This window comes from Doryrhamphus excisus, linkage group LG2 (assembly GCF_037039965.1).
Source record: "Doryrhamphus excisus strain RoL-2023G ecotype Guam linkage group LG2, RoL_Dexc_Guam_v1.1, whole genome shotgun sequence".
Classification (NCBI taxonomy): domain Eukaryota; kingdom Metazoa; phylum Chordata; class Actinopteri; order Syngnathiformes; family Syngnathidae; genus Doryrhamphus; species Doryrhamphus excisus.
Window position 1 is genome coordinate 29,353,708 of NC_136358.1, and position 24,425 is coordinate 29,378,132.

The 24,425-nt window shown below is 47.8% G+C and overlaps 1 protein-coding gene across 1 annotated transcript in view; it reads left to right on the forward strand.

The window, feature by feature from the left end:
* Positions 1 to 24,425, forward strand: part of LOC131109381 (receptor-type tyrosine-protein phosphatase mu) — a 110,735-nt gene that overhangs the window by 59,968 nt on the left and 26,342 nt on the right. Inside the window, exons 10-21 of the mRNA XM_058061315.2 lie at positions 1,468 to 1,669; positions 2,332 to 2,434; positions 4,470 to 4,743; positions 6,802 to 6,838; positions 7,478 to 7,552; positions 9,917 to 10,052; positions 12,056 to 12,085; positions 18,789 to 18,997; positions 20,363 to 20,443; positions 20,775 to 20,801; positions 22,663 to 22,674; positions 24,012 to 24,205. Coding sequence (XP_057917298.2) covers positions 1,468 to 1,669; positions 2,332 to 2,434; positions 4,470 to 4,743; positions 6,802 to 6,838; positions 7,478 to 7,552; positions 9,917 to 10,052; positions 12,056 to 12,085; positions 18,789 to 18,997; positions 20,363 to 20,443; positions 20,775 to 20,801; positions 22,663 to 22,674; positions 24,012 to 24,205 — 1,380 coding nt within the window. The remainder of the gene's footprint in view (positions 1 to 1,467; positions 1,670 to 2,331; positions 2,435 to 4,469; positions 4,744 to 6,801; positions 6,839 to 7,477; positions 7,553 to 9,916; positions 10,053 to 12,055; positions 12,086 to 18,788; positions 18,998 to 20,362; positions 20,444 to 20,774; positions 20,802 to 22,662; positions 22,675 to 24,011; positions 24,206 to 24,425) is intronic.

Sequence of the window (24,425 nt, forward strand, 5' to 3'; positions counted from 1 at the left end):
ACAGGAGTTGGCGGCGGCGCAGACAAAAGACTAAATGAGAGAAAGCTTCCAAGCATTTCCTAACTTGATGGACACAAATGACGCCGCGCTCCCGACTCCCTTTTGTGCTCCTTAATTGGAATTATAATGGAGTTTTTTCCATTTTTAGGAGCGTGGGCTTTTCTTGACTTCTTCTAAATGGATATTAGCGAGAACGTTCCCTTAATGCCTCCTGCACAGCCAACGCCATCAACAAACGTGTTGCTACGCATGTTCCACTTTTAAACAGGAAGCCCCGCCCTAAAACCTTCTTGGTGTAAGTTGCAGTACAATGCGGCCTAAAGTGGCGCTCAAGCTGCTTTATGCTCCTGTGTTGCGGCACCAGTAGTAGTAGTAGTAGTAGTAGTAGTAGTAGTAGTAGTAGTGGTAGTAGTACGAGCCTTTATTCTTGTCATTCTTGTATTTAGTATAAGATGGATGGATGGATGGATGTTTCTATTACCTTTCTTTCCAATGCCACTCACTAAATGGAGTTAACTTTCTTCTTATAATAACTTCTGTATTCCCATATTATTCATATCACATTGATGAATTATGGTTATGGTTTTTGTTTTTGTTTTTTTTAGTTTATTTTGAACATGAAAAACATCCAGAGCACATTTTATAAAGTCTCCAAAGTGCTGGACAGACTAGTAAAATAAAAAGTACAAATAAAATACAATTAATAAAGGTACAAATTGAATTGAATCCAACACTAAAAGATCAAATAAGAATTAAAATAGTAAAATAGATATTAAAATATTAAAAAACAAGAAGCAAAGCAGTAAAAGTCTAAAAAATAAAACCAATTAAAATAAAAAGAATGAACCAACCTAAATCAAAACAAATGAAAATCAAATAACTATGTACATATAAACGTACACATGTTCGAAAGGGAAGTCCCGCCCCCTTAACCACCCTCATTCCAAGCTCATCCCAACTAAACATACGTATATTATTCCTTGTCTGCACCCCATCAATGTTGTGGTTTTGTTTCAGTCAGATTAAAAAATAAAAGTATGTTAGAAAAAAGACAAATATTCTTAAAAATGCCTCAAATGAAATAATCATATTTGAGTCTTACTACTTCCCAATAGTCACCGCTATCCCAACTACAGTGTGTAATTTAATAATCAGTGTAATACATAATCCATAATAACAAATATCCAACATCAAGTTCTTCATTGGTTCTTGGTTCTTTGTCTGAGCTTCTTACGTAAGCCTTCCATAATTTCATTCCACATACTGAGTCGGCATACTGGAGTATTCCTTGTTAGTTTTCCCGGAGATCCGACTCCGGTTCTGACTTAGTAAACTGGATAAATTCAAGTCTTTGTTGGCGTGCATGAAATCATTCAATTCCCAGGAGAAGCTGCATAATAACTTGGACATGTTCTGCACAAATGAGAGCTATTCCTGCTGCCCCCCCCCCCCCCCCCCCCCCCGCAGATCTCCTACAAGGCGGTGAGCTCCTTCGACCCCGAGCTGGACCTCTCCAACCAGAGCGGCAAGGTAGCCAAGCTCGGCAACGAGACCACCCACGTGTTCGCCGGCCTCTACCCGGGCTCCACCTACTCCTTCACCCTGCGTGCCAGCACGGCCAAGGGCTACGGCCCCCCCGTCGTCACCCAGTTCACCACTAAGATCTCAGGTCGGTCACGGGTCGGCGGGTCGGCGGGTCGGCGGGACGGCAGCCCGGCTGCTGATGAATAAGTCATGCGGCGCTCGGCAGCCATGTTGACGTGCTAGATGTACCACGGGAATAGTTTTAGACTGGAAGCTTGCAGGCCAACACGACCCACAAATCAACTCATCGATATCTGACCACCACAGTAATACTTCTTAAAATACTTATTGCACTTTCCTACTTTCCCAGTTTGACCTCAAATTTGATGAAAGTATGGACTAAAAGTTGAAGAAAAGTAACAATAAAAATGTTTTTGTCTTTTCCAAGAACAGTGAAGATGGTTACATAAGTTCTCATTTTGGGTTTGATTGTTTTCACTAAAATATTTCTAACGACTTCCTAGTAATTAGTACTAACCAGAATGGTCATATGCTATTTTTATATTAGTACCTTTAGCACGTTTAATTGCCACATACGCCCCATTCCTAAAATGAACACAAATGCGCCACTAGCGTTGCTAGCATCATTAGCATCGTGGTGCTAAAGTGCTAGCATTACACTCACCTTTAAAGAATGTCATGCTAGAATATACTAAATATACTAAATATACCTTCCAGCATTTTAAGATGCGTAGCGAAGCCTGCATTTGCATATGGAGTAGTGACGACTTCCTGTGTCCTCTCCAGCTCCGTCCATGCCGACCTACGACCAGGAGACGTCCCTGAACCAGACAGACAGCACGGTCACGGTGCTGCTGAAGCCCGCGCAAAGCCGGGGCGCCCCTGTGAGGTAGCCCCCCCCCTCCCACACACACATTTCTTCATGGAGTCCAGGACAGGGACAGGGAATGTTCCTAATGGCTCCAACCAACTGGCACTAACATCTGGGGGCCGCCATAGCTTGCTAGCTGCCACTCGGACCGTATGCACTACATTGGTATACAGATATAGGTCTGCTATAGGACATCTTTACCTGGAATGGTCCATCCCATGGACCATCCTGACAAAGACCAGGGGTGCCCCAACATTCCTACACGGAATATGAAGCATATGTTTGGGATTGAAGAGCTGCCATGTTGTTGTTCAAGGACTTGAACTTGCACACGTCCATCAGATGTTTAATACTCCATGGGCACCTCCACGGGGGGAAGCTGGCTCATTCCGGGATGGAACACTTTATGGAATCACTTTTAAAGCCCTTGGGGGGTGGGGGGGGGGATTTGGTAACTTTGTATTTTTGATGTATTTATTTGGGGGCAGCGAGGCCTGATTTGATAATCTGGAACGCTGATTGGGTTTGGGAGCAGCGATGGCGCTGCGGGCGTTTGCTCCGCTGTAATACAGGAAGTCCGCTGCAAGATGACACGATAACGCCGTGACAAACGTCGGCTGCCCGTCAAGCGGTCGGGGCATTAAAGTCACGCTGGAGAGGCAGCGAGGCCGTCGTTATCCGCTAAGCTAATTGCTATCATGTACAAATGCTTCCGTATCGTTGGGATTGGGCGCTAATCTCCCCGTACGACGACACACGCGTGGCGGGAACATCTCTCACCAGAGGGGACAGTGTTCCTTTAAGAGGATTAGCCCACTGTCTATCAGTCATGGTGCGTTTAAAGAATGTTTGCCATGGCCCCCTCGTGTGGGGGTGTAGGGGGGGGGGGGGGTTAAGGTTTCCACGCTTGTGTCAAATGATTTGCCTCCGCTAAATCAGACCTCCTTTCTGCCGCGGCTCCACCCTTTACCTGCAGCAGCTCACAGATGTTCCTCTGACACTTTTTACAGCGTGGCAGCTCACTTTGTACACTTCCAAAATATTCAATATTGGCAACTTTATTGATTGCTAGTCGCTGCCTCACCACCAATTTTATTGGCTTGTATGGGGGGGGTTACTGGCCCATGAAGGACAACCGAAGGCAGGCAGCCCGACTCAAGTGGCTCGGCTCCATTTGCCCTTTGACCTCTGCTTTCCACGGGGGGGCCGTGATTAGCCGTGGCCGACCGTCCCGCTCTCTCCGGACGGGATTAAATATTTCATCCCATTTCATCAGCTTCCAAGCCATCGCTAAACGACAGCCCTGAGGGTCCCTGGGGAGTATAGGTTTGCATCTAATGAGGGGGGGGGGGGCATGATGAAGACTTAAATAAACGTGCCAGAGGATGCTCCATCATCATCATCATGAAAGTTCCACTTGCCAGGAATATTCCCCCCCCCCCCCCCCGAAATACGCCATGTTCTGGTGACCCCCCCCCCCCCCCCAAACTGTAAGCAACAAGTGCTTTTGTTCATACGTGCTGGGTTGCTTGAACGACGCCAGCAGCTGCGAGCCGCTTCGGCAGCCCGTCGACGTGGCCTGCATGCTAACCGGACGGTCCACAAAACTGGTCAGTCTCAGCGGCCGACGTGGGCACAAAGTCCCCACTGTGGGGGCACTGAGGGGCGCACTTGTATCACGCTGTCATTGACCTGGGACAAAAAGGTTGTGTTGTCACCAAGCAAAATAAATCATATTTCCTATGAAAACACAAACATCTCAACATCAAGTAGATATGATATTTGTCTTGGAGGACTCCACCCATACGTCCCAAGCCCTGCCCCCCATCCAACCCATAACATGCCAGTTATCATCATGTCATTGTCATGCCTGGTGGGGGCCACTGGTGTCCAGCTAAGGATCCTCCTTGTGGAACCTAAAATCTAGGAAGTGGACTATTACTTTAGGTCATGTGACGTTTCCCTCTTTCTACTGGTTAAACCAAAACTGTAACATTTGTTCACTTCCTGCTTTCCTAACCCTAACCCTAACGTTCCCATGCGTGTCGTCCAGCGCCTACCAGGTGGTGGTGGAGGAGGAGCGTCCTCGAAGGTCACGGGGCACGGCCGAGATCCTACGCTGCTACCCGGTCCCCATCCACTTCCAGAACGCCACGCAGCTCAACTCGCAGTACTACTTCGCCGCCCAGTTCCCCGCCGGCGGCGTCCACTGGCCCCAGCCGTTCACCGTGGGGGATAACAAGACCTACAACGGATACTGGAACGTTCCTCTCCTGCCCCAGAAGAGCTACAGCGTCTACTACCAGGCCGTCAGCACCGCCAACGGGGTCAGTGGATTGGGATTGGGTATTGGGGATTGGGACATGAGACCATGTCCACCGTTCCAAAGTGTAGGATGGGCTTCCATCTTCCATCCATTTTGGCTTTTAAAGGCTGAGCTTTAAACTTTGGATCAGCTGATGAACAAACGTTGACTTTAATGCTTCTTGGCAATTCATTGCTCAAATTCATTGATTGATTAATTCATGATATTGATATGTTTGATGGAGTCACAAAGTACATCTGCAGGACCATGTTGTCTTCAGGACCATGTCCTCTGCAGGACCATGTTGTCTTCAGGACCAGGAAATAAATCAGGAGTGTTTATAGAGCGCTAGCACGAGTCCTGAGCCAGGCAGCAGAATGCTGGCCTTGTTTCTTGGCCAATCATCCCAATGGGGGGGGGGGGAAGGGGGCTAAGTGGGAGAGGCAGGCCACCGCGGCGGTCGAGCTGATGGTACAGGTCACCCCCCCCCCTTCAAGTGGATGTTACAGCACCCCCCCCCCCCCCACCCCACCCTCTCCTCTTTGTGTCCTCGTAGCTCGATAGCAATTTGTCGAGTGTGTTTTGTCACTAAGGCTGAATGAGAAATGGCCGCCAGTGGCCTCTTCCAGCCACGGCTGCTCAGGAGGCAGCGGGAATGACATGGAACGCCAGGGCTTCTATTCATTCCGCAACTTTACACTGGAGAGGAACGCACACACACACATGCGCACACACATGCGCACACACATGCGAACACACATGCGAACACACATGTGCACACACACATGTGCACACACACACACACAGAAGCTTGAAAGCTTCTTGCATGAGACAAGACATTTTTATCTTTTCATTTTGTTAGGGAATTTTCCAGCATGGAACCATCAAAATGTTGCAGTTGGCACTCTTGGACATTTCTTAGCGATCTCTTAGCGATCTCTTGGCGATCTCTTGGCGATCTCTTAGCGATCTCTTGGCGATCTCTTGGCGATCTCTTGGCGATCTCTTAGCGATCTCTTAGCGATCTCTTAGCGATCTCTTAGCGATCTCTTAGCGATCTCTTAGCGATCTCTTAGCGATCTCTTGGCGATCTCTTGGCGATCTCTTGGCGATCTCTTGGCGATCTCTTAGCGATCTCTTGGTGATTTCTTGACCATTTCTTGGCGATTTCTTGGCGATTTCTTGGCGATTTCTTGGCGATCTCTTGGCGATCTCTTGGCGATCTCTTGGCCATTTCTTGACCATTTCTTGACCATTTCTTGGCGATCTCTTGGCGATCACTTGACCATTTCTTGGCGATCTCTTGGCGATCTCTTGGCGATCATTTGTCAGTTGCTGGTTGATGTAGACGTTTGTACCTTCCAGCTTCTTCCGCCGTTCCAGGAGAAGCTGCGTCTAGCTAGCCTTGTGACCGCCATCGCCTCTTTAGCGTTGGTTTGTTCCTCTCGCTTGTCCCAATTCAGGCAGGAGTCGTCAGCACACTTTTCTAAAGTTTTGGTGGAGAATTTTGCCCCAAAAGTTGAAAACTCCTGCAGCAAAAGGAGGCTCTTGCCGTGTGCGTCCTTCTTGGTAAACAGGAAGTTCGTCAGAGAGCCTGTCAATCATCTGCTAAAGCGATGGAATGAATAGCTTTCCATCAGCGTCAATGAAGAGTGGTGATTTTGTCTTAGCTGGATGTCTGGTGTAAATGAAACGGAGTAAAAGAAGGATACTGAGTGTCGGTGCGCCGGCATTGAAGCGCTTCAGCATCGGGGGGGGTTGGGGGGGGGGTAGCTCAGGGACACAACACTTCTTTCTCTCTTTGTCTTTTGTGTGTCCTTCTTTCTTTTCAGCACTGGAGTGTTGACAACATTTCTCTGTGAGCGCTGAAGTTTTAGAGGCCGGAGCGCCGTTCTTCTACTGGAGGACCGGCTTTTGTGCCAGTAGAATAGAGTCCGCCCACGAGCGAATCCGCGCCGCGGCTTTAAAAGTGCAGTCTGCCAGGCACTGAGCTGGATGCGTGACAGTCAACGTGGCTTCACGATGTTGCCAGATTGTGTCCTTGACTGATGGCCTCTCCCTTTTCCTGTCTTTTGTACAGGAGACCAAAATCGACTGTGTCCAGGTTGCCACCAAAGGTAGGAGAAGAACATCATACCGTGTGCCTGCACAAGCTTCTGATAAACCCGCTATTGATTTTTACATCACACACTGAAACTGCATGACTTTTTAAGTGGCATTGAAATGATATCCTCTCAAATATTATTTTAATAATATTATTATATCATCCCTAATATGTCTGCTTATTCCTGCTTAAGAGACAAACAGGACTGGAACAGAGCCAACAATCCCTTTGCCAAAATATTTGAATATGGCCCCTATTATGCAAAAGTCGGTACTAATAAAAAAAAATCATAAAAAGAAAAAAAATAAGTCATCTTAATATGCAAAAGTTTTAAAAAAAATATTTGAAGCACATTAAAAACTTTTTCCCATTTTTGTTGTGGTTTAATGAAAGAAATTGGCCATATTTATCATCTAGTATATACACATATATATGAATATTAATAATCTTATGTATGTACGTATATATTACGTGGCATAGATGTTGTAACATATATGTACGTATATATGTATAATCATATGTGTGTATGATGAGTTTCTGATCTAAAAATGTCGGTAAAGCGTATCCCGTATGTGACGGTTGATGTTAGCTTGTAGCCTGCTAGCTGGCGTGTTGCGGCCAGTCTGTTTACGTCTTGATGTGTCCTCCTCAGCTGCCATCCTCGTGACCCAACTCACCACGCCGTACCTCCGCATCGCACCGGCGGCCGGCGACAGCCAACTGACAGGTCAGGAGTGTGGGCGGGCACGTGGGCGGGGCTTGTCGTGTTGATGTTTGTGCGCTGTCATGTGACAAGTCAACAACGCGGGCCTGATTCCTGATGTCCTTTTATTTATTTTTACCAAAACGCTCCTTCAGTGTCAGGCCTGCAACAATACTACTACTTCGTGTACTTCTATGGAACCTACCATGCAGGGGTCAGGGGTCGGGACACGCCCCTTCCAGTTGCCAGATTGGTGCAGCTGGGTGATGTAATCCCGTACTTAGCTGGCTTCTTCAGGAGTGTGTGTGTGTGTGTGTGTGTGTGTGTTGGTTGATTGTGGTTTTGGTTGTGTTGCATCTCATGGTTGTATGCATCCCACTGCCATGAAAGACACCCCCCCCCCCCCCCCCCCACTACACTCCTGGGTCTACGTCTTGGGGTCACGACCGAGTGCAGACGTGACATAAATTTGTGTAAAGGAGCCTGAAAGTAGTTTGTGGCGGCTGGAGAACAAAACGGTAAATGGTGCAGCGCTGCCTTGGTGGAGGTAATGAATAAAAGAAAGCTGGAAAGCTGAAAAGAACATCTTTTTAAAATTCCACCGGCTTCCTCTTTGCTCTGCGAGTCGCTGAGAGAATCTCAATCCCGCTGGGGAAAGATGGGAATATAGACGAGAGCCCCTTTGGAGCTGGAGGGGGGGGGGGGGGGGGGGGGGGGTTTGTCACATTTGTGTTTAGGGTAAGAAAAAAAATCACAATGTTGTGTCATCAGCTCATAAGATGATTGCTAACACGTAAGGAAGATTAAAAAACTCATAGGATGGATCCTATCACTTGGATGGATGGATCCTTTATCATCTGGATGGATCCTTTGTCATGTTGGATGGATGGATCCATTGTCATGTTGGATGGATGGATCCTTTATCATGTTGGATGGATGGATCCTTTATCATGTTGGATGGATGGATCCTTTGTCATCTGGATGGATACTTTGTCATGTTGGATGGATGGATCCTTTATCATGTTGGATGGACGGATGGATCCTTTATCATGTTGGATGGATGGATCCTTTGTCATGTTGGATGGATGGATCCTTTATCATGTTGGATGGATGGATCCTTTATCATGTTGGATGGATGGATCCTTTATCATGTTGGATGGATGGATCCTTTATCATGTTGGATGGACGGATGGATCCTTTATCATGTTGGATGGACGGATGGATCCTTTATCATGTTGGATGGACGGATGGATCCTTTATCATGTTGGATGGACGGATGGATCCTTTGTCACGTTGAAGGCGAGACAAAGCGCCCTTATAGTTGTCTGCCACAGCCATTTATTCATCTTTCTAAATGTGGATGTTTAGGTGTGATTCCCTGACGCTTGTGATTCCCTTATCACCCCCCACACTCCCAAAAGTGGAATCCCCACTTTGCTCCTCCAGTATCTCCACTTTGGGGTTTAGAGATTCCGTGTCTTTTTCTGAATAAATGTATATTTTCCGTGGCATTATCTTTCCCGCCACAAGGCCTGGTGCATCCCACAGCGCTTGAACCCAAACAGGATTAAACCAGGCTGAAGATGCTGCTAACTTATCTCACTGAACTTCCTGCTCGTGCTGGAGGACGCAGGCGGAGAAAGGTGGAGTCTGGAAGCGGATAATAAGCCGGAAAAGCTTCCACCATGTTTATTCCGCACATAATAAGAGTGGGGATTGTTTCACCTCCACGTGCTCAGGCAAGCAAAACAAACGCACACGTTTCTTCCAGTATACGGTACATTTAGAAATACTACAATAATTCATATGTACATGCGTAATAATAATTACGATTGCATCTACTATGTAGTTTCTATTTTCTATACTTTTCTATTTGGCTGCACGGTGGTCAAGTGGTTCGCATGTTAGTCACACAGGCTGAAATGTCCATTGGTGGAGTTCTTCATGCGTGTGTTACTCCGGGTACTCCGACTTCCTCCCACATTCCCAAAATATGCATGTTTGTTGTCTTGTCACATGTGCCCTGTGATTGGCTGGCCGCCCGTCCCGGGTGGACCCCGCCTCTCGATCAATGTCAGCTGGGATAGGCTCCAGCATACGCCTGCCACTCTAATGAAGAGCAAGAAGTAAGAGAATAAAAGAAAGGAACTTTTTTTTCATTTTAGCCATCATCATCATCATCATCATCATCATCATATCACGTTTGTTGTTGCATCATAGCCGTTGCTAATATTTTGTCCAAAGATGACTGACAATGGCGTGTGTCGTTCATTTTGGCATTTTCACGCTCGATGAATGAATGTTCCCGTTTGTGCTTGAAGAGTGGATGTTAGTGATTTCCATCCATGCTAACGGCTAACGGCTAACGGCTAGCGGTGCCTTCTGCAGGGGCAGCGACCCACAAGCCCAACGCCGTGGAGCCGGAGAAGCAAACTGACCACACCGTCAAGATCGCCGGGGTCATCGCCGGCATTCTCCTCTTTGTCATCATCTTCCTGGGGGTGGTGCTCCTCATGAAGAAAAGGTAAGCCCCGCCTCCGAAGGTGAGCTGCGTCTGCTGTGGTTGGTTGCGGTAAATCACCAACGCCAGTTTTATTGTTACAATGTGCCACGGGCCGCAAATGGACCCCGCACCGCACTTTGCATACTCTTGGAATATGCCCCCCCCCCCCCCCCCCATAACCAACACAATAATTGCAGATGACATATTTATACCTCATATGATAACAAATAATTCCACAGCAAGAATCCGTGTGAGCGGAAGCCCATTCCCGTATTTCCCGTATTTTCCGCTAATAAAGGCTTTCCAGGGTTGTCCCGTCTGCACCACATCAGCTCCCAGTAATTGTTTTCATTCGGGTCCAATCAAAGCCCAGACGGAGGCGACAGCGCCTGTCAAATTTGCCGCAAATGACCGGTGCCGACGGGGAACGTGGGCCGTGTGAGCCGACATGCCGCCGCCTCGTTAAGGCTCGGACCTCAGAGGTCACCCGTACCGTTTGTTCATGGACTTTTAGCATTCATGTCCACCGTCCAATCACAACATCGCTTGGTCGGGAGTCAACACGCAGCAAATGTTAGCGGAAAGGCCAGGAAGTCCATCATTCCCTGCTCATGCCGGGGCCAAAGGCCTCGTTCTGGTCATGGAACACTGGACCAGGTCTACACCCTCACCAGGGTGCTGGGGGTGCATGGGAGTTTGTGTCCCTCACGGTGTCCTTTGGGGGGTGACCCAGGAGTACGGGATTGGTGGGGAGCTACTACGTACCATCTGGTCCTTGTACAAACGGGGGCAGGAGCCTGGTTCGCATTGCCAGAAGTGGAGGCTGATGAACGTTGGCCTCCACCAAGGCCGCCCTTTGTCACCCATCCTGTTCATGGACAGAATCCATGAAAAGGCATCAAGGGAGTCCATTTCGGGGGCCTTAGGATCTCATCTCATCATCTGTGGATGATGTGGTCCTGATGGCCTCGTCGGGCTGGGATCTTCAGCGTTTCCTGGGACGGTTTGCATCTGAGTGTGAAGCTTTTGGGATGAGACTCAGCATCTCCAAATCAGAGGCCATGGTTTTCAGTGGGAAAAGGGTGGAATGCTCCCTCCGGGTTGGGAATGAGGTCCTGCCCCAGGTGGAGGAGTTGATGATGGGAGCGTGAGGTCCATAGGCGGATCGGTTCGTCGCAGTACCGGATCGTCGTGGTGAATAGAGAGCTATCTATCCAATCCACTTCATTTTCGGGTTGGGGTTAGGGCGGGATCTTTGTTCCCACCCTAACGCCCTAACTATCGGCATGAGCTTTGGGTCCAGACCAAAATACGAGATTACGGATACGAGCAACTGGAATGAGTTGCATCCCTCGTATTTCCATGCGTGGATGCATCCAATACCGGAACGCAGTGGAACCAACAGTTGGGAAAAACCAAGAATTTTTGGCTCCTTTGAAGGCATCTTGTTTTGAGAACTAGACGGAACTAGACGGACTTTCCTCCACAAAGTCGGTTCAGAGGATGAAGTTGGGGAAAAGTCCCAGTTGAGGCGTTACGCTGCTGGCCATGCCAACCTCATGTCGGAAAATCGGATCGGCATGACCTTTTCTTTGTACCTAGATGAAATACTGCATACTGAAATACTGAAATACTGCATGTGTGTGATAATACTGTCTTGGTGCTGAAGTGTACTGCATTTATTGATGGTAGCTTATTTAATGTTTAAATACAATAAGTACCCCAGATATTTCCAAATACTGCGTGTCAGGAAGAGCATAAGCAAGCTGAATAGCTAACGTCACATGTTAGACGTCAGAGCTTCTCATTGGTCGACCACCCGTCGGCCATAACCCCCCACCCCCCCCACCCCCTTTGCGGCGTCCAAATCACAAAGTCTAACCTTCACATGTCTGAGTTTGGTATTTTTTTTCCAAACATTAATATATTTTTACTTTTTCTTTCCTTTCCATCCACCCCTCCACCTCTCCCCCTTCCACTGCGTACATCACCACCACCACCACCACCACCACCCCACTCGGCAGAAGAACCTATCACTCCTACACTTACTACCTGTAAGTAACCAGCTGGGTGGAATGTTAGCTTCCATGCTTCTTCTCTCTTCTCACCCCCACGCATGCAACCGGATGTGACACCCCCCACCTGCTGCCCCCTACTGCACTCTCACATAATGAGGGAGCCGTGGGTCCACCGAGATGCTAACTGCACCACCTTTACATGCTAAACTCAAAGCTGCTGAGTATTTTGGTTACTATTTGGTTTTATTGTGGCTCGGGGTTAGCGCTACATGAGGACATCTTCTCCAATGCATGCAGCCAACATCGTCCTTCACGTTGCACATTTCATCCCCCCCCCCCCCCCCCCCTACCTCCACCCCTACCTCCCCCCTCCAGCATGCTTTGGGTTTCTGCACGTATGTTTTTGCACAAAGACAACATTTGAAACGTTGAAGCGGCTTCTTGTCCTTCTGTGGCGTCTTTGTGGAGCGATGTGGGCTAATCTGCATTGATCACATCACAGAACATCCCATAATAATACACCTGGATGGTGCCATGTGGGCTAATCTGCATTGATCACATCGCAGAACATCCCATAATAATACACCTGGATGGTGCCACGTGGGCTAATCTGCATTGATCACATCACAGGACATCCCATAATAATACACCTGGATGGTGCCACGTGGGCTAATCTGCATTGATCACATCACAGAACATCCCATAATAATACACCTGGATGGTGCCACGTGGGCTAATCTGCATTGATCACATCACAGGACATCCCATAATAATACACCTGGATGGTGCCATGTGGGCTAATCTGCATTGATCACATCACAGGACATCCCATAATAATACACCTGGATGGTGCCACGTGGGCTAATCTGCATTGATCACATCACAGGACATCCCATAATAATACACCTGGATGGTGCCACGTGGGCTAATCTGCATTGATCACATCGCAGAACATCCCATAATAATACACCTGGATGGTGCCACGTGGGCTAATCTGCATTGATCACATCACAGGACATCCCATAATAATACACCTGGATGGTGCCATGTGGGCTAATCTGCATTGATCACATCACAGGACATCCCATAATAATACACCTGGATGGTGCCATGTGGGCTAATCTGCATTGATCACATCACAGGACATCCCATAATAATACACCTGGATGGTGCCACGTGGGCTAATCTGCATTGATCACATCACAGAACATCCCATAATAATACACCTGGATGGTGCCACGTGGGCTAATCTGCATTGATCACATCACAGGACATCCCATAATAATACACCTGGATGGTGCCACGTGGGCTAATCTGCATTGATCACATCACAGAACATCCCATAATAATACACCTGGAGATAACGCCACGCTCAATCCTGGCGTTAAAGCCTTGCCGGAAATTCCGAATCCTCCTCCTTAGTTGGATGAAATGCTAACTTTTCATCACTGGCAGGTCATCCCATTCATCTGTGAAGGTAGAATTAATACAAATCAGCTGACGACCCCCCCCCCCAGTGCACGCCAGCCATCACCTGGAAGATTGATGGCGCCCATTAAAGCCCCCACGCGTTCATCAAAGTCTCAGCTGCCGCCCGCCGTTGCCAAAATATGCACTTTGGCTACGCTGCCAGAGGTGGCGAGCGACTGAAGTGGCGACGCCGCGCTCGTTAGCCATTCGCTCACATGTGCCATCAAATGGGCGGCAAGACTTGAATCGGGCATCCGCTCCTGTGGATGTGGGGGCGGTGCCCCCGTGAGGGTCAGAGCCGTCCATCAACCAACATTCCCAATGGGATGGTAGTCACCTGAACGCAGCATGTCATCATGTAGATTATCATGCCATGCTAAATAATGCTAATGCTAAAGATTGTCTAATGCAGCTTTTACGCGACGTGGCGTTCAAGTGCAGCAAAAAAGTCAGCCACCAATTGTTCATGTCGTCCCTCTTAAAAGATGAGAGAGGTATACCTCAACTACGGCAAACAAAATGAGATCAAAAAAGCAGAAAATCTCGTTTTTAAAGAATTGATATGCAAATTAGGGTGGAAAAGTTCCTTTCAATACTTAGTTTTTACCCTTTCTTGACATTCTGTTAGTCCTCACCTGGTTTTCACACACTTGCTGCTGTTTTGGCCCATTCGTCCTTGCACAGCTCCTGTAAAGCTATGATGTTTTGGGGCTGTCGCTGGGCAACCCGGATTTTCTAATCCCTACAAAGATGTTCTATGGAGTACAAATCTGGAAACTGGCTAGGCCACTCCAGGACCTGGTGTCTGCCCATGATGTCGTGCCTTGTCGTGCCGTACTAAAGGGCAGAGCGGTAGTGACGTGCGGGTCGCTACCAAGTTCGATTCCTGACATCATTCCGTGCTCGGTGGATCCTGAATGCGTGCAAACAAAGTCTGCAGACGTGTGCGTTGTTTAGCTGGAATTCCGCCCATCACCTTTGATGCAACACACATAACACACTCGGAACTCTTTGCAGCGATGGAGTGGTGGGACGCGGGAGGGCTGCTAAATGCAGCGTGTCTAACATGGACCCGGGGGGGCGGCGGCGGCGGCGGCGGCGCACCTCCATTAAAGTGAGCGTGTGTTCAACATGCACCAGGAATCACTTTAATTGCTACAAGCCTTGCACGTTTAGCACTAGCGCCGCAGCATGATGATCAACCAGAAGGAGGGGGGGGGGGGGGGCGGAGAGGATGCCACGCACGTTTAAACCCAGGATGTCACCTACACTGTAAAAAGTGGCAATTTAAGCCACATGAAATACCTGTTGGCTATACTACAGTAATCAGTATACGGTATCTACGGTATCTACGGTATCTACGGTATCTCACATATTTATTTCATCTAAGAGCCGGCCCAGGTGGGCATCATACTTTCAGCAGCCTCAGGTTGACTACCCTTGATGCGTGACGTCTTTGATCTGACACAAATTCCAGCCTTTAAAAAATAATAACGCTAAAAAAAATCATATTTTGGTGCTGATGTGAGCTTCGTATCCTGCATAAATGATTATTCCCTGCCAGCGTTGATGGAAAAAAAGAGTATCAACAAGCAATGAAAACGTACTGATGGGAATCACACGTACTTGCCTGTGTACACACACACGTCTACGCATGTACACACACATGTCTACACATGTACACACACACGTCTACGCATGTACACACACACACACACACACAAAGAAACCTAATGAACCTTTGCTGCCCACGTCTCCAAGTTGGTGTAGAAATAAAACCTCCATGCTGAGCTGCAGGCTTTTTGAAGTTGGCCGTTTAAAGAAACGGCGGCGGCGTCACTTCCCGCGGGCGCACCGGAGGAACGCTGACGCTCAATCGGTGGCTGCCTTCCCTTTTTGGTTGTGGCAGAGCTCCTGCCGGTTAAAGATCAGGCCTGCTCGCCCTAATGAGGCCTCCATTGATGTCATCGCCTGCCTGCCTGCCTGCCTGCCTGCCTGCCTGCCTGCCTGCCTGCCTGCCTGCCTGCCTGCCTGCCTGCCTGCCTGCCTGCCTGCCTGCCTGCCTGCCTGCCTGCCTGCCTGCCTGCCTGCCTGCCTGCCTGCCTGCCTGCCTGCCTGCCTGCCTGCCTGCCTGCCTGCCTGCCTGCCTGCCTGCCTGCCTGGAAACGTCCGCCGTGGACACGCTTTGCTATTGTTATGCTAACATGATACCAATACCTACTTGCATGGAGATGGAGATGGAGATGGAGATGGAGATGGAGATGGAGATGGATATGGATATGGATATGGATATGGATATGGACGGACGGACGGACGGACGGGTGCGCTCCGTTTACTGCGGTAGTAGTTGTTCCTGTCTCCAGTACAGCTCCCATGACAACCAGTGCCATTGATCAAGCGTTTAAACGTGAGACTATTTGTACTGTGTACTGCATGTGGCAGTACTTGGGACTCCTTAATACTCTCATCCATCTTCATATTTCCCCTCCTACAAATTAGTGGCGCATTTGTATGAAGATTCATCTTCATCATGCAGCATCTTGCCTCCGTCTGGGAAACTCAACTCAACTCCAAAGTTGGCCAAGAGGGAAGAAGGGGGGGGGGTGGCTGGTGGACGCTGCTAGGGGAAAGGGGAAAGGGGAAAGGCATGGAAAACGGGAATCGGGTCTCTTCCACCTGTTCATATCTGACATATTGGATATACCATATCGCCCTAAAGTTACTACTATCCTCACTTTACATTACATACGTTACATTATATACATTACATTACATTATATACATTACATTACATTATATACATTACATTACATTACATTATATACATTACATTATATACATTACATTATATACATTACATTACATACATTACATTACATTATATACATTACATACATTACATTACATACATTACATTACATTATATACATTACATTATATACATTACATTATATACATTACATACAGTACATTATATACATTACATTATATACATTACATTACATTATATACATTACATACATTACATTACATTATATACATTGCATTATATACATTACATTATATACATTACATTACATTATATACATTACATTATATACATTACATTACATACATTACATTACATACATTACATTATATACATTACATACATTACATTACATACATTACATTATATACATTACATTACATACATTACATTACATTATATACATTGCATTATATACATTACATTATATACATTACATTACATTATATACAATACATTACATTATATACATTACATTATATACATTACATTACATTATATACATTACATTATATACATTACATTATATACATTACATTATATACATTACATTATATACATTACATTATATACATTACATTATATACATTACATTATAACTTCTCAGAGGACAGTACCGTAGTATATCCCTCCTTCCTTCTCTCCTTCCTTCCTTCCTTCCTTCCTTCCAGAGAAGCGCAGCTACTTGTGCAGCCCTGGACTGTGATGCTAACACTACCATGCACTTGTGTTGCCAGCTGTTTAGACAGTTGTGTTGCCTCCTTTGCTATACTGCGATACAAGCTGTACACTGACTACACTAAAGTATAGTATTGTGTCTTGACAAGATATACTGTCTTCTATACTATACTTTTATACTATACTTCTTTACTATACTTCTGTACTATACTTCTGTACTATACTTCTGTACTATACTTGTATACTGTGTTGTGTGAGGAGTATATGATTTTAGTGCTTCTAATCAGACGCCCCCTGGAGAGATGAATCTGTGTTGTCTAAGGTAGACGACATGTGACCACTCCCACACCCCCCCCCCCCGCCCCCCCAGTTGTCCTTGACAACAACAACAAAAGGTTTCATTGTTGGCGCCCTAATTGCTGATGAAAGAGAAGGAGAAGGAGAAGGAGAAGGAGAAGGAGAAGGAGAAGGAGAAGGAGAGCATCCTGCAGATGAAGATGTGGCTCTCCAACAACGTGTGGCCCATTAGCGCCATGCTGAGCCCCTCGGAGGAAATGACTGTGGGTGGGGGGGTGTCGGGGGTGTCCCGCGGGGCCGGCATGGTATGGCACCAGCACGCCAGCGGTTTATCCAGATTGAACAAATAGAGGAGATTTGCGACAACAAAGCAGCGGGATGGCGTCGTTAGACTGCAGCATTCAAAGAGGCCACAAATGGACCCCCCCCATGGGAAGACCCCAAAGGCTGGGGGCGCCCGCTACAAGAGCAGCAGTGCTCTGCCTCTCCAGCTGTTTGACTGTGCTGATGCTCCTTTTTTGGAAATAATGGAGCGCTAACTCCGCCCAGTGATGAAGTGATGTTTTATTAATCAGCGCTCCTCTTCCTCTTCCTCTTCATCTTCCTCGCTGAGGTCAGGGCCGGCTTCAGAGAGCCAGTCCTCCAGGAATTCTCTTTCTTTGCTGGGACACTTCACAGGGGTTGAGAGGAGAAAAAAACCTTCAACACACAAAAAAAAAACCAGAAGTTGTTTTCCGTTTTTCAGTTGGCTCATTTTGGTTTCAGCAAACTTTAAAGTTGCCAAGTTCTCACAGGAAGGATTATTATTACTCTTATTATTACCGGACTGTCATTATTAGACTTATTGGAAATCAGGGGCTCTATTTTGGAGGCGCAGGGGCGCTGAGCGTGGCGCACCCCGTAGAGGGTGGACCTGTGGATTTGGTGGTGACCAGCTGTCCACGCGTCCAACCCAATTCCATGTGGTCAAGTCCGTGATTGGATGCGAGGACTTCACGGTTCATGGAGAGATTGGCGGGCGTCCATTCCTTCATCTGCACCTTTATCCAGATCCTCACCAAAGCCGAGTCGTCTCATTTCTGCCCTGCTGGGAATGTTCTGTGAAAAAGTCTCTTTTTTTTTGTGTCCTCCTATTTTTTAAATTCCAAGTGGGTCAAAAAGAAAAATCAGGTTGACTCTTTGAGCTCACGGCACTTTGTCCACCACGTGAACCTTAAATCACGAGATGTTCTGATGGATTTGGGTTAGGGGTCACACCTCCTCACCCTCTCCAGAAGCATTTTCTATTGCTTAGTCATTGCCATAAGTCATCTGCAGCCGAATATGAAAAGATATTAGGGGTGTACCTGGTGATGTATGGGACCAGCAGTCCTGTACGACCATTTGTTTTACAGTAAGATTTATTCTTCTCCTTCTTCTCCTTCTTCTCCTTCTTCTCCTTCTTCTCCTTCTTCTCCTTCTTCTCCTTCTTCTTTGTTTGGGAAGGAAACTGGCCAAGAAGCGCAAAGAGACGCTGAGCAGCACGCGGCAGGAGATGACGGTGATGGTCAACTCCATGGACAAGAGCTACACGGAGCAAGGCACCAACTGCGACGAGGCGCTGTCCTTCATGGACACGCACAACCACACGCGCAGCGAGTGCGCGCTCACCCTCAACACGCGCAGCGAGTGCGCGCTCACGCTCAACGGCCGAGGTAAGCCAACAACCGGGGGAGTAAATTCATGTTGCTTGCATGAGCCTTGAGGGTTTCTGGTTTCTGGTTTCTGGTTTCTGGTTTCTGGTCATGCGGTTGTATGACAAAGATGACACTTGGAAGGAGATCACTTCCACAATTGGTGGTAGAACTACAAAGCGGGATTTGGCTTGATATTATTTTAGTGGGATTGGGTTTTGCCAAAGACCTTCCATGCTGGTTGTTTGTTCCGGTTTTAGTTTTCATCCAAACTTCTGGAAAAGGTCCGTAAGGAGAAGCGAGGTAGTTGCTAATAGCTAGCTGCTAGCATGTAGAATCCTGACAGCTGATAGGAGCATCACTGCCACCTAGCATCACAGGGAGGTTGGCTAATGATGAAATGACAGACAGATCATGGACCCCCCCCCCCCCCCCCCCCGGTCCTTTGGCCCCTCGCAGCGTGAACTTAATCCTCTGTTGACGGGCATCTGGGCTAAGTCTGCACCCGGGGCTGGACCCCGCCATAATCCCGCTCCCCAGCATCAGATTACCTCCTTGGACCCCCCAGTCCTGCGGGGCCGGAGCCCCCAGTGATGGGCTGACCTTGATTAACTGTCTGCCACGTGTGGTCTTTCTTGGTTTAAGACCAGGACGTATTACCCCTCTCAGTGGTGGCCCCTAAAGGGACCTGAGGGGGGGTTCATTTGGGCTCAAAAGGAGACGGATCGTACGCTCGTCTCGTGATAACCAGGATGCCAACCTGTTGTTGTGGCGCCAGGATGTCGAGGAGTCGTACGGACTTAATGGCAAGGATTTTAGTACGAAGACGTGAAGCACATTGACCTTTACTTTGACCTTAAGCTCCTTTTCCATCTCCACGCATTCAAAATGGAACATAAACAAACCTGGACAGGGGCTAGCGACAAAAAGGCTAGCAGGCTAAAAGACTACGCTAGCAGGCGAGCAGGCTAAAAGGCTAGCAGGCTAAGAGGCTAAAGGCTAAACACTAAAAGGCTAGCAGGCTAAAAGGCTAGCAGGCTAAAAGGCTAGCAGGCTAAGAGGCTAAAGGCTAAACACTAAGAGGCTAGCAGGCTAAGAGGCTAAAGGCTAAACACTAAAAGGCTAGCAGGCTAAAAGGCTAGCAGGCTAAAAAGCTAGCAGGCTAAACAGGCAGGAGGCAACACAAACGCTGTAAAAAATGGAAAGGATGAAGTTGCCATCAAGTTGAGGTCAAATGGAAGATTTTCTACCAAAACGTGGAATTTCTAAACACGTCGGCCATTTTGCTAGTTTTTTTGTTTGTGTTTGGGAGTGCAAACATTTCACGTGCTTCCCTTCCCAACGATGCTTCCCAGTGTTTTGTGTCTTTCTTTTGTCCGTCCGTAGCCCCGTCATCGCCTTCTTCCTTCACGCTGCCCAAAGCCAACACGCTCAACGCCGCCATTCCCACCAGCGCCTTCTACCCAGGTACCAGCACCCACATCACTGGACATTCCCAGGTTGGCGTTCCCATGGGAAATAGTAAGCCTTGGCCTGGCAAACCTTTAGAGACTTCAGAGCTTCAGAGATGTTTTTTTCCATCTTAGATTTTCCAGGATTTCAGTTCATGGAACGTTACGTACATACGCTAACATTACCGTAATATACCTAATAATCCCTCATTAACATTGTATTTTCCTCTTTTGTGTATTCATGTCTAATTTCCTGCTCATCTTTTTTCCACCTGACAACGTCTGCTGTGGCTTTGTGGGGCGACGATGACGATGATGATGATGATGATGATGATGATGATGAGCAGACCCGTTTGTGCCAACCGCCATCTTAGGTGAGAATCATCTTGCTCTTCTTTTCCTCCTCACGGATATAGAGCAGTGTTTCCCAGCCCTTGAGCCAAGGCACGTATTCCGTCTTGTGGCCATGAATGGCTCCTAGTCAATCAAAGATTTTGGGAGCGCTTGTTGCCATTTTTGTTGGTATTCCCAACTGTGCCGTGTCCCAGTGGTCGGGAATCTCTGCAGCGTTAGATCTCACGGCTGAAAGGCAACAAGACTCGTTTAGACTATGGAGAACTTCAAACCCCCCCCCCCCCCCTCCATTGTTGGCTTTCATTTAGCCCACCTTCATACCTGCCTGCCCCCCCCCCCCCACCACCCCCCCGGCTGAGGCTGCTACATCCCATCTGCATTGCGTGTCGTGTGTGACGTCACGTGTTGGCCTTCTCATGCATGGACAGGTGGGTTGGATTGGGGGGGGGGGTCATCAACAGCTGCACGGAGACACATATCATGGAAAATAAAGGCAGACTGCCGCCCCCCCTTCTCTCCTCACCCCTCATTTAGCTCCACCCCCAACAACAAGAACCTTTCCACACGGTTCCTCCTGCCCTCGGCCACTGCTAGCTAGCGACCTACTTCCTGTTGCTTTGCTCCCGCTCGTCCTCTTCAGCCTTAACACGGAATAATGAAGAAGAACGGCTCTTCCCAAAGTGGGCCGACGCCACCGCAAAACAAAACAACGTCTTTCGTCAGCATGCTAGTTTTTAATGAGATGGGAAAGAGTAAACGTCGGATTGCAGCACGGCTCAAACGCATCCAACCATCGGGGCCAGGGGGCTGATTGTCCGGGGGCCGGCTGGGGAGGGGGGTTCAGGGTGGGTGTCGCCATCACAATACTTGCTCAAAGTACACAATATTTGATGTGGAGCCCAAGCAGTGGGGCCGGCCCCCTGGGGGGGACACGGTGATCTATTAGGGGGAGAACTTCCAATATTAGTCCAGACCTCCAACGTGGATTTGACTCTTGGTTTGATTTGTATTCCATCGGTTCCACGCTCAGTTTGTACAGTACACGTAAATGACAAGATATTACTACCATCAATAGTATTTCAAATTGGGGGGGGGCAAAAGATTTCTGTACCCGAGTAGGGGCATGACAGGAATGACGAGCCGTCAGAAATGCTAACGCCGGTGGAGTATGGAACCAGATAACAGTGATAAACGAGGGACGCCTGTCTATACGCTAGATGTTTAGCTTTGGAAATTATTTAGTGAGGGGAGCTAATATTTTCACATTTTTTAATCTTTTATAATTTCCCATGTATGAATTTATATCTCAAAAATTCTAAATACTTTTATTTATGTGAACAGAAATTCCAAAAAATACAGGACAATTTTTTGTGGAATTTTGAAGCTAAGTCACGGAATGTCAAACTCAGGAACATGCTAACTATATATCAATAAAACAATTTCTACTATATTAAAGTTGTTTTTTACTGGCTGCTGACTGAATGACAAACTAAATGGGTTGGGTTTTTTCCACCCCCCCCAACCCCCCCCCCCCATGCCATACATTTTTTTTAATGATTTCCTATGAAATTGTCACTTAAAGCCACAACGTCCTTCCTAAGTTCTTTTACCTTTGTCATCCCCACCCATGCATCACTCTAAACCCGCCCCCACCCCCTCGGTGACCGGGCCAAGGCATCTTTCAAGGGGGGACGAGGGGGCCACGTCCAGCATAGGCTAGCATAGGCTAGCATAGGCTAGCGCAGGCTAGCGTAGCATAGCTGAAAGTGTACCAGGTTCTCATGCTGTATTGTTGCTTATCCCTTCTCTTCTCCCTCCTGTCTTTCTCTTTCTCTCTCTCTTTTCCACACTCGTTCCCTCTTATATCTGCTATCTAAAAAGTGCCCATTAATGGTAAGTTCTCCCATGGGGGCCCCGGGCCTGGGTGGGGGGGTTTGAGTCGGACAGCGAGGGCTTCCGACATTGTGACATAACTTGCATGACCAGTGGACATGTTAGCATTTCACTGCCCCACCCCCTCCCCTGCAGCCCCGCCATTAGCCGAGCATGTGCCCCCCTCCCAACGCCACCCCACTCCACGTTCATCCTCTTCCCATTCCCATTCCCATTCTCCTGGGCTTTTTTTTTTAAACGTGATTTCATTTCCGTGGAGATCAGGGCTGTTTGTTGTTTATGTGATGCTTCTCATGGCGCCACCTTGGCCCCGCCCCCAACCCTTTCATCCGCATCCACGCATCCTTCATGTTTCTGGCTGCACGTCCATCATGGGCTGACCCCCCCCCCGCCCCCCCCCAACAACATCTGTGCCTCACGTCCACCACCAACTCAAGTTTCCAAATAAACGAAACAAAGTTGATGCCAGTAAAAAATGTCTTAGCATCTGCTGCCAAAATATACCGCTATTAGCGCGCTAGCAGGATTAGCACGCTAGCAGGATTAGCACGCTAGCAAGATTGTTGCTGTCTGCAGCACCACGACCTCCTCGGCAGAAGTAGGCACGCTAATATGAACCCGTTATGCCTTTTTAGGACAAGAAAATATTATCCAACGTCATCAGGTTTATTATTACATTATTTATTTTTTTACATTACATTATTTATGTGTTTTTTACCTACACACCACCCGTCCATAATTATATATGTAATGTTGTCAGGTCTACACTAATATTGAAAGTGCCCCCCCCCCCAGCAGTTCATTGCAGTACCCCCCATACCAGAAGTACTGTACTAACCCAACTTGGTTGTTCATTTTGTAGCTTCACTTAATCTATAATGATCTATATTTATTGATATTTATTTATGGATCTATTCATGAGGAAAATGATCGCTGGTTGAAATCCAAGGAAATCCAGCTGGATGGGTGCTGATTCCAGAAGATCTGTAAAGCTTTGTGCGTGTAGCTGCTCTATAGGAGTCCACAATGAGCATATGATAGGTCCCTTTAAGAGACACTTGGACCAGAACCTTCTCACCACATGACTCGTCCAGTCAGTAGATGGTCACTGGACGATGGTCGTGATGAGACGAGATGGTGACGTCGTGCTGAAGAGTGAATGAGATGAGTCCATCCATCTGGTCCAACGGCGAGCGGGACAGTCCATCCCAAAGCTAAACTTCCAGAAGATATGGTTTACTGTTTCACGCATGGTGTCGCCATGTTTGCCTTTGCATCTTGTTCTCACCCGGGCCCGGCCGCCCCCCCCCTTCTTCCCACCCCTGTGCTTGTTGCAGACGAGGGCCAAAACATGAGCAGCGACACCAGCAGCCTGGTGCAGTCCCACACCCACTCGCTGAGGAAGCGCGAGGCCGTGGACGCCCCCTACCAGAGCGGCCAGCTGCACCCCGCCATCCGCGTGGCCGACCTGCTGCAGCACATCACGCAGATGAAGTGCGCCGAGGGCTACGGCTTCAAGGAGGAGTACGAGGTAGGACGCCGCGTCTCCTTGGAAACACATCATGTGTTGAGGTTAATGCCCTGCTCATGAGCCACTTGGCCGTCTAACGCTCTACTATATCTCTCTCTGACACATGCTCTTTCTGTCCCAGATAAACGAGGTAAGACGTTCATATTCATATTTCATATTCCAAGGGTGTTTCAGGTGCTGCTTGTTGTTGCAACCTAAACCTAAAGGGCACTTACCAAGT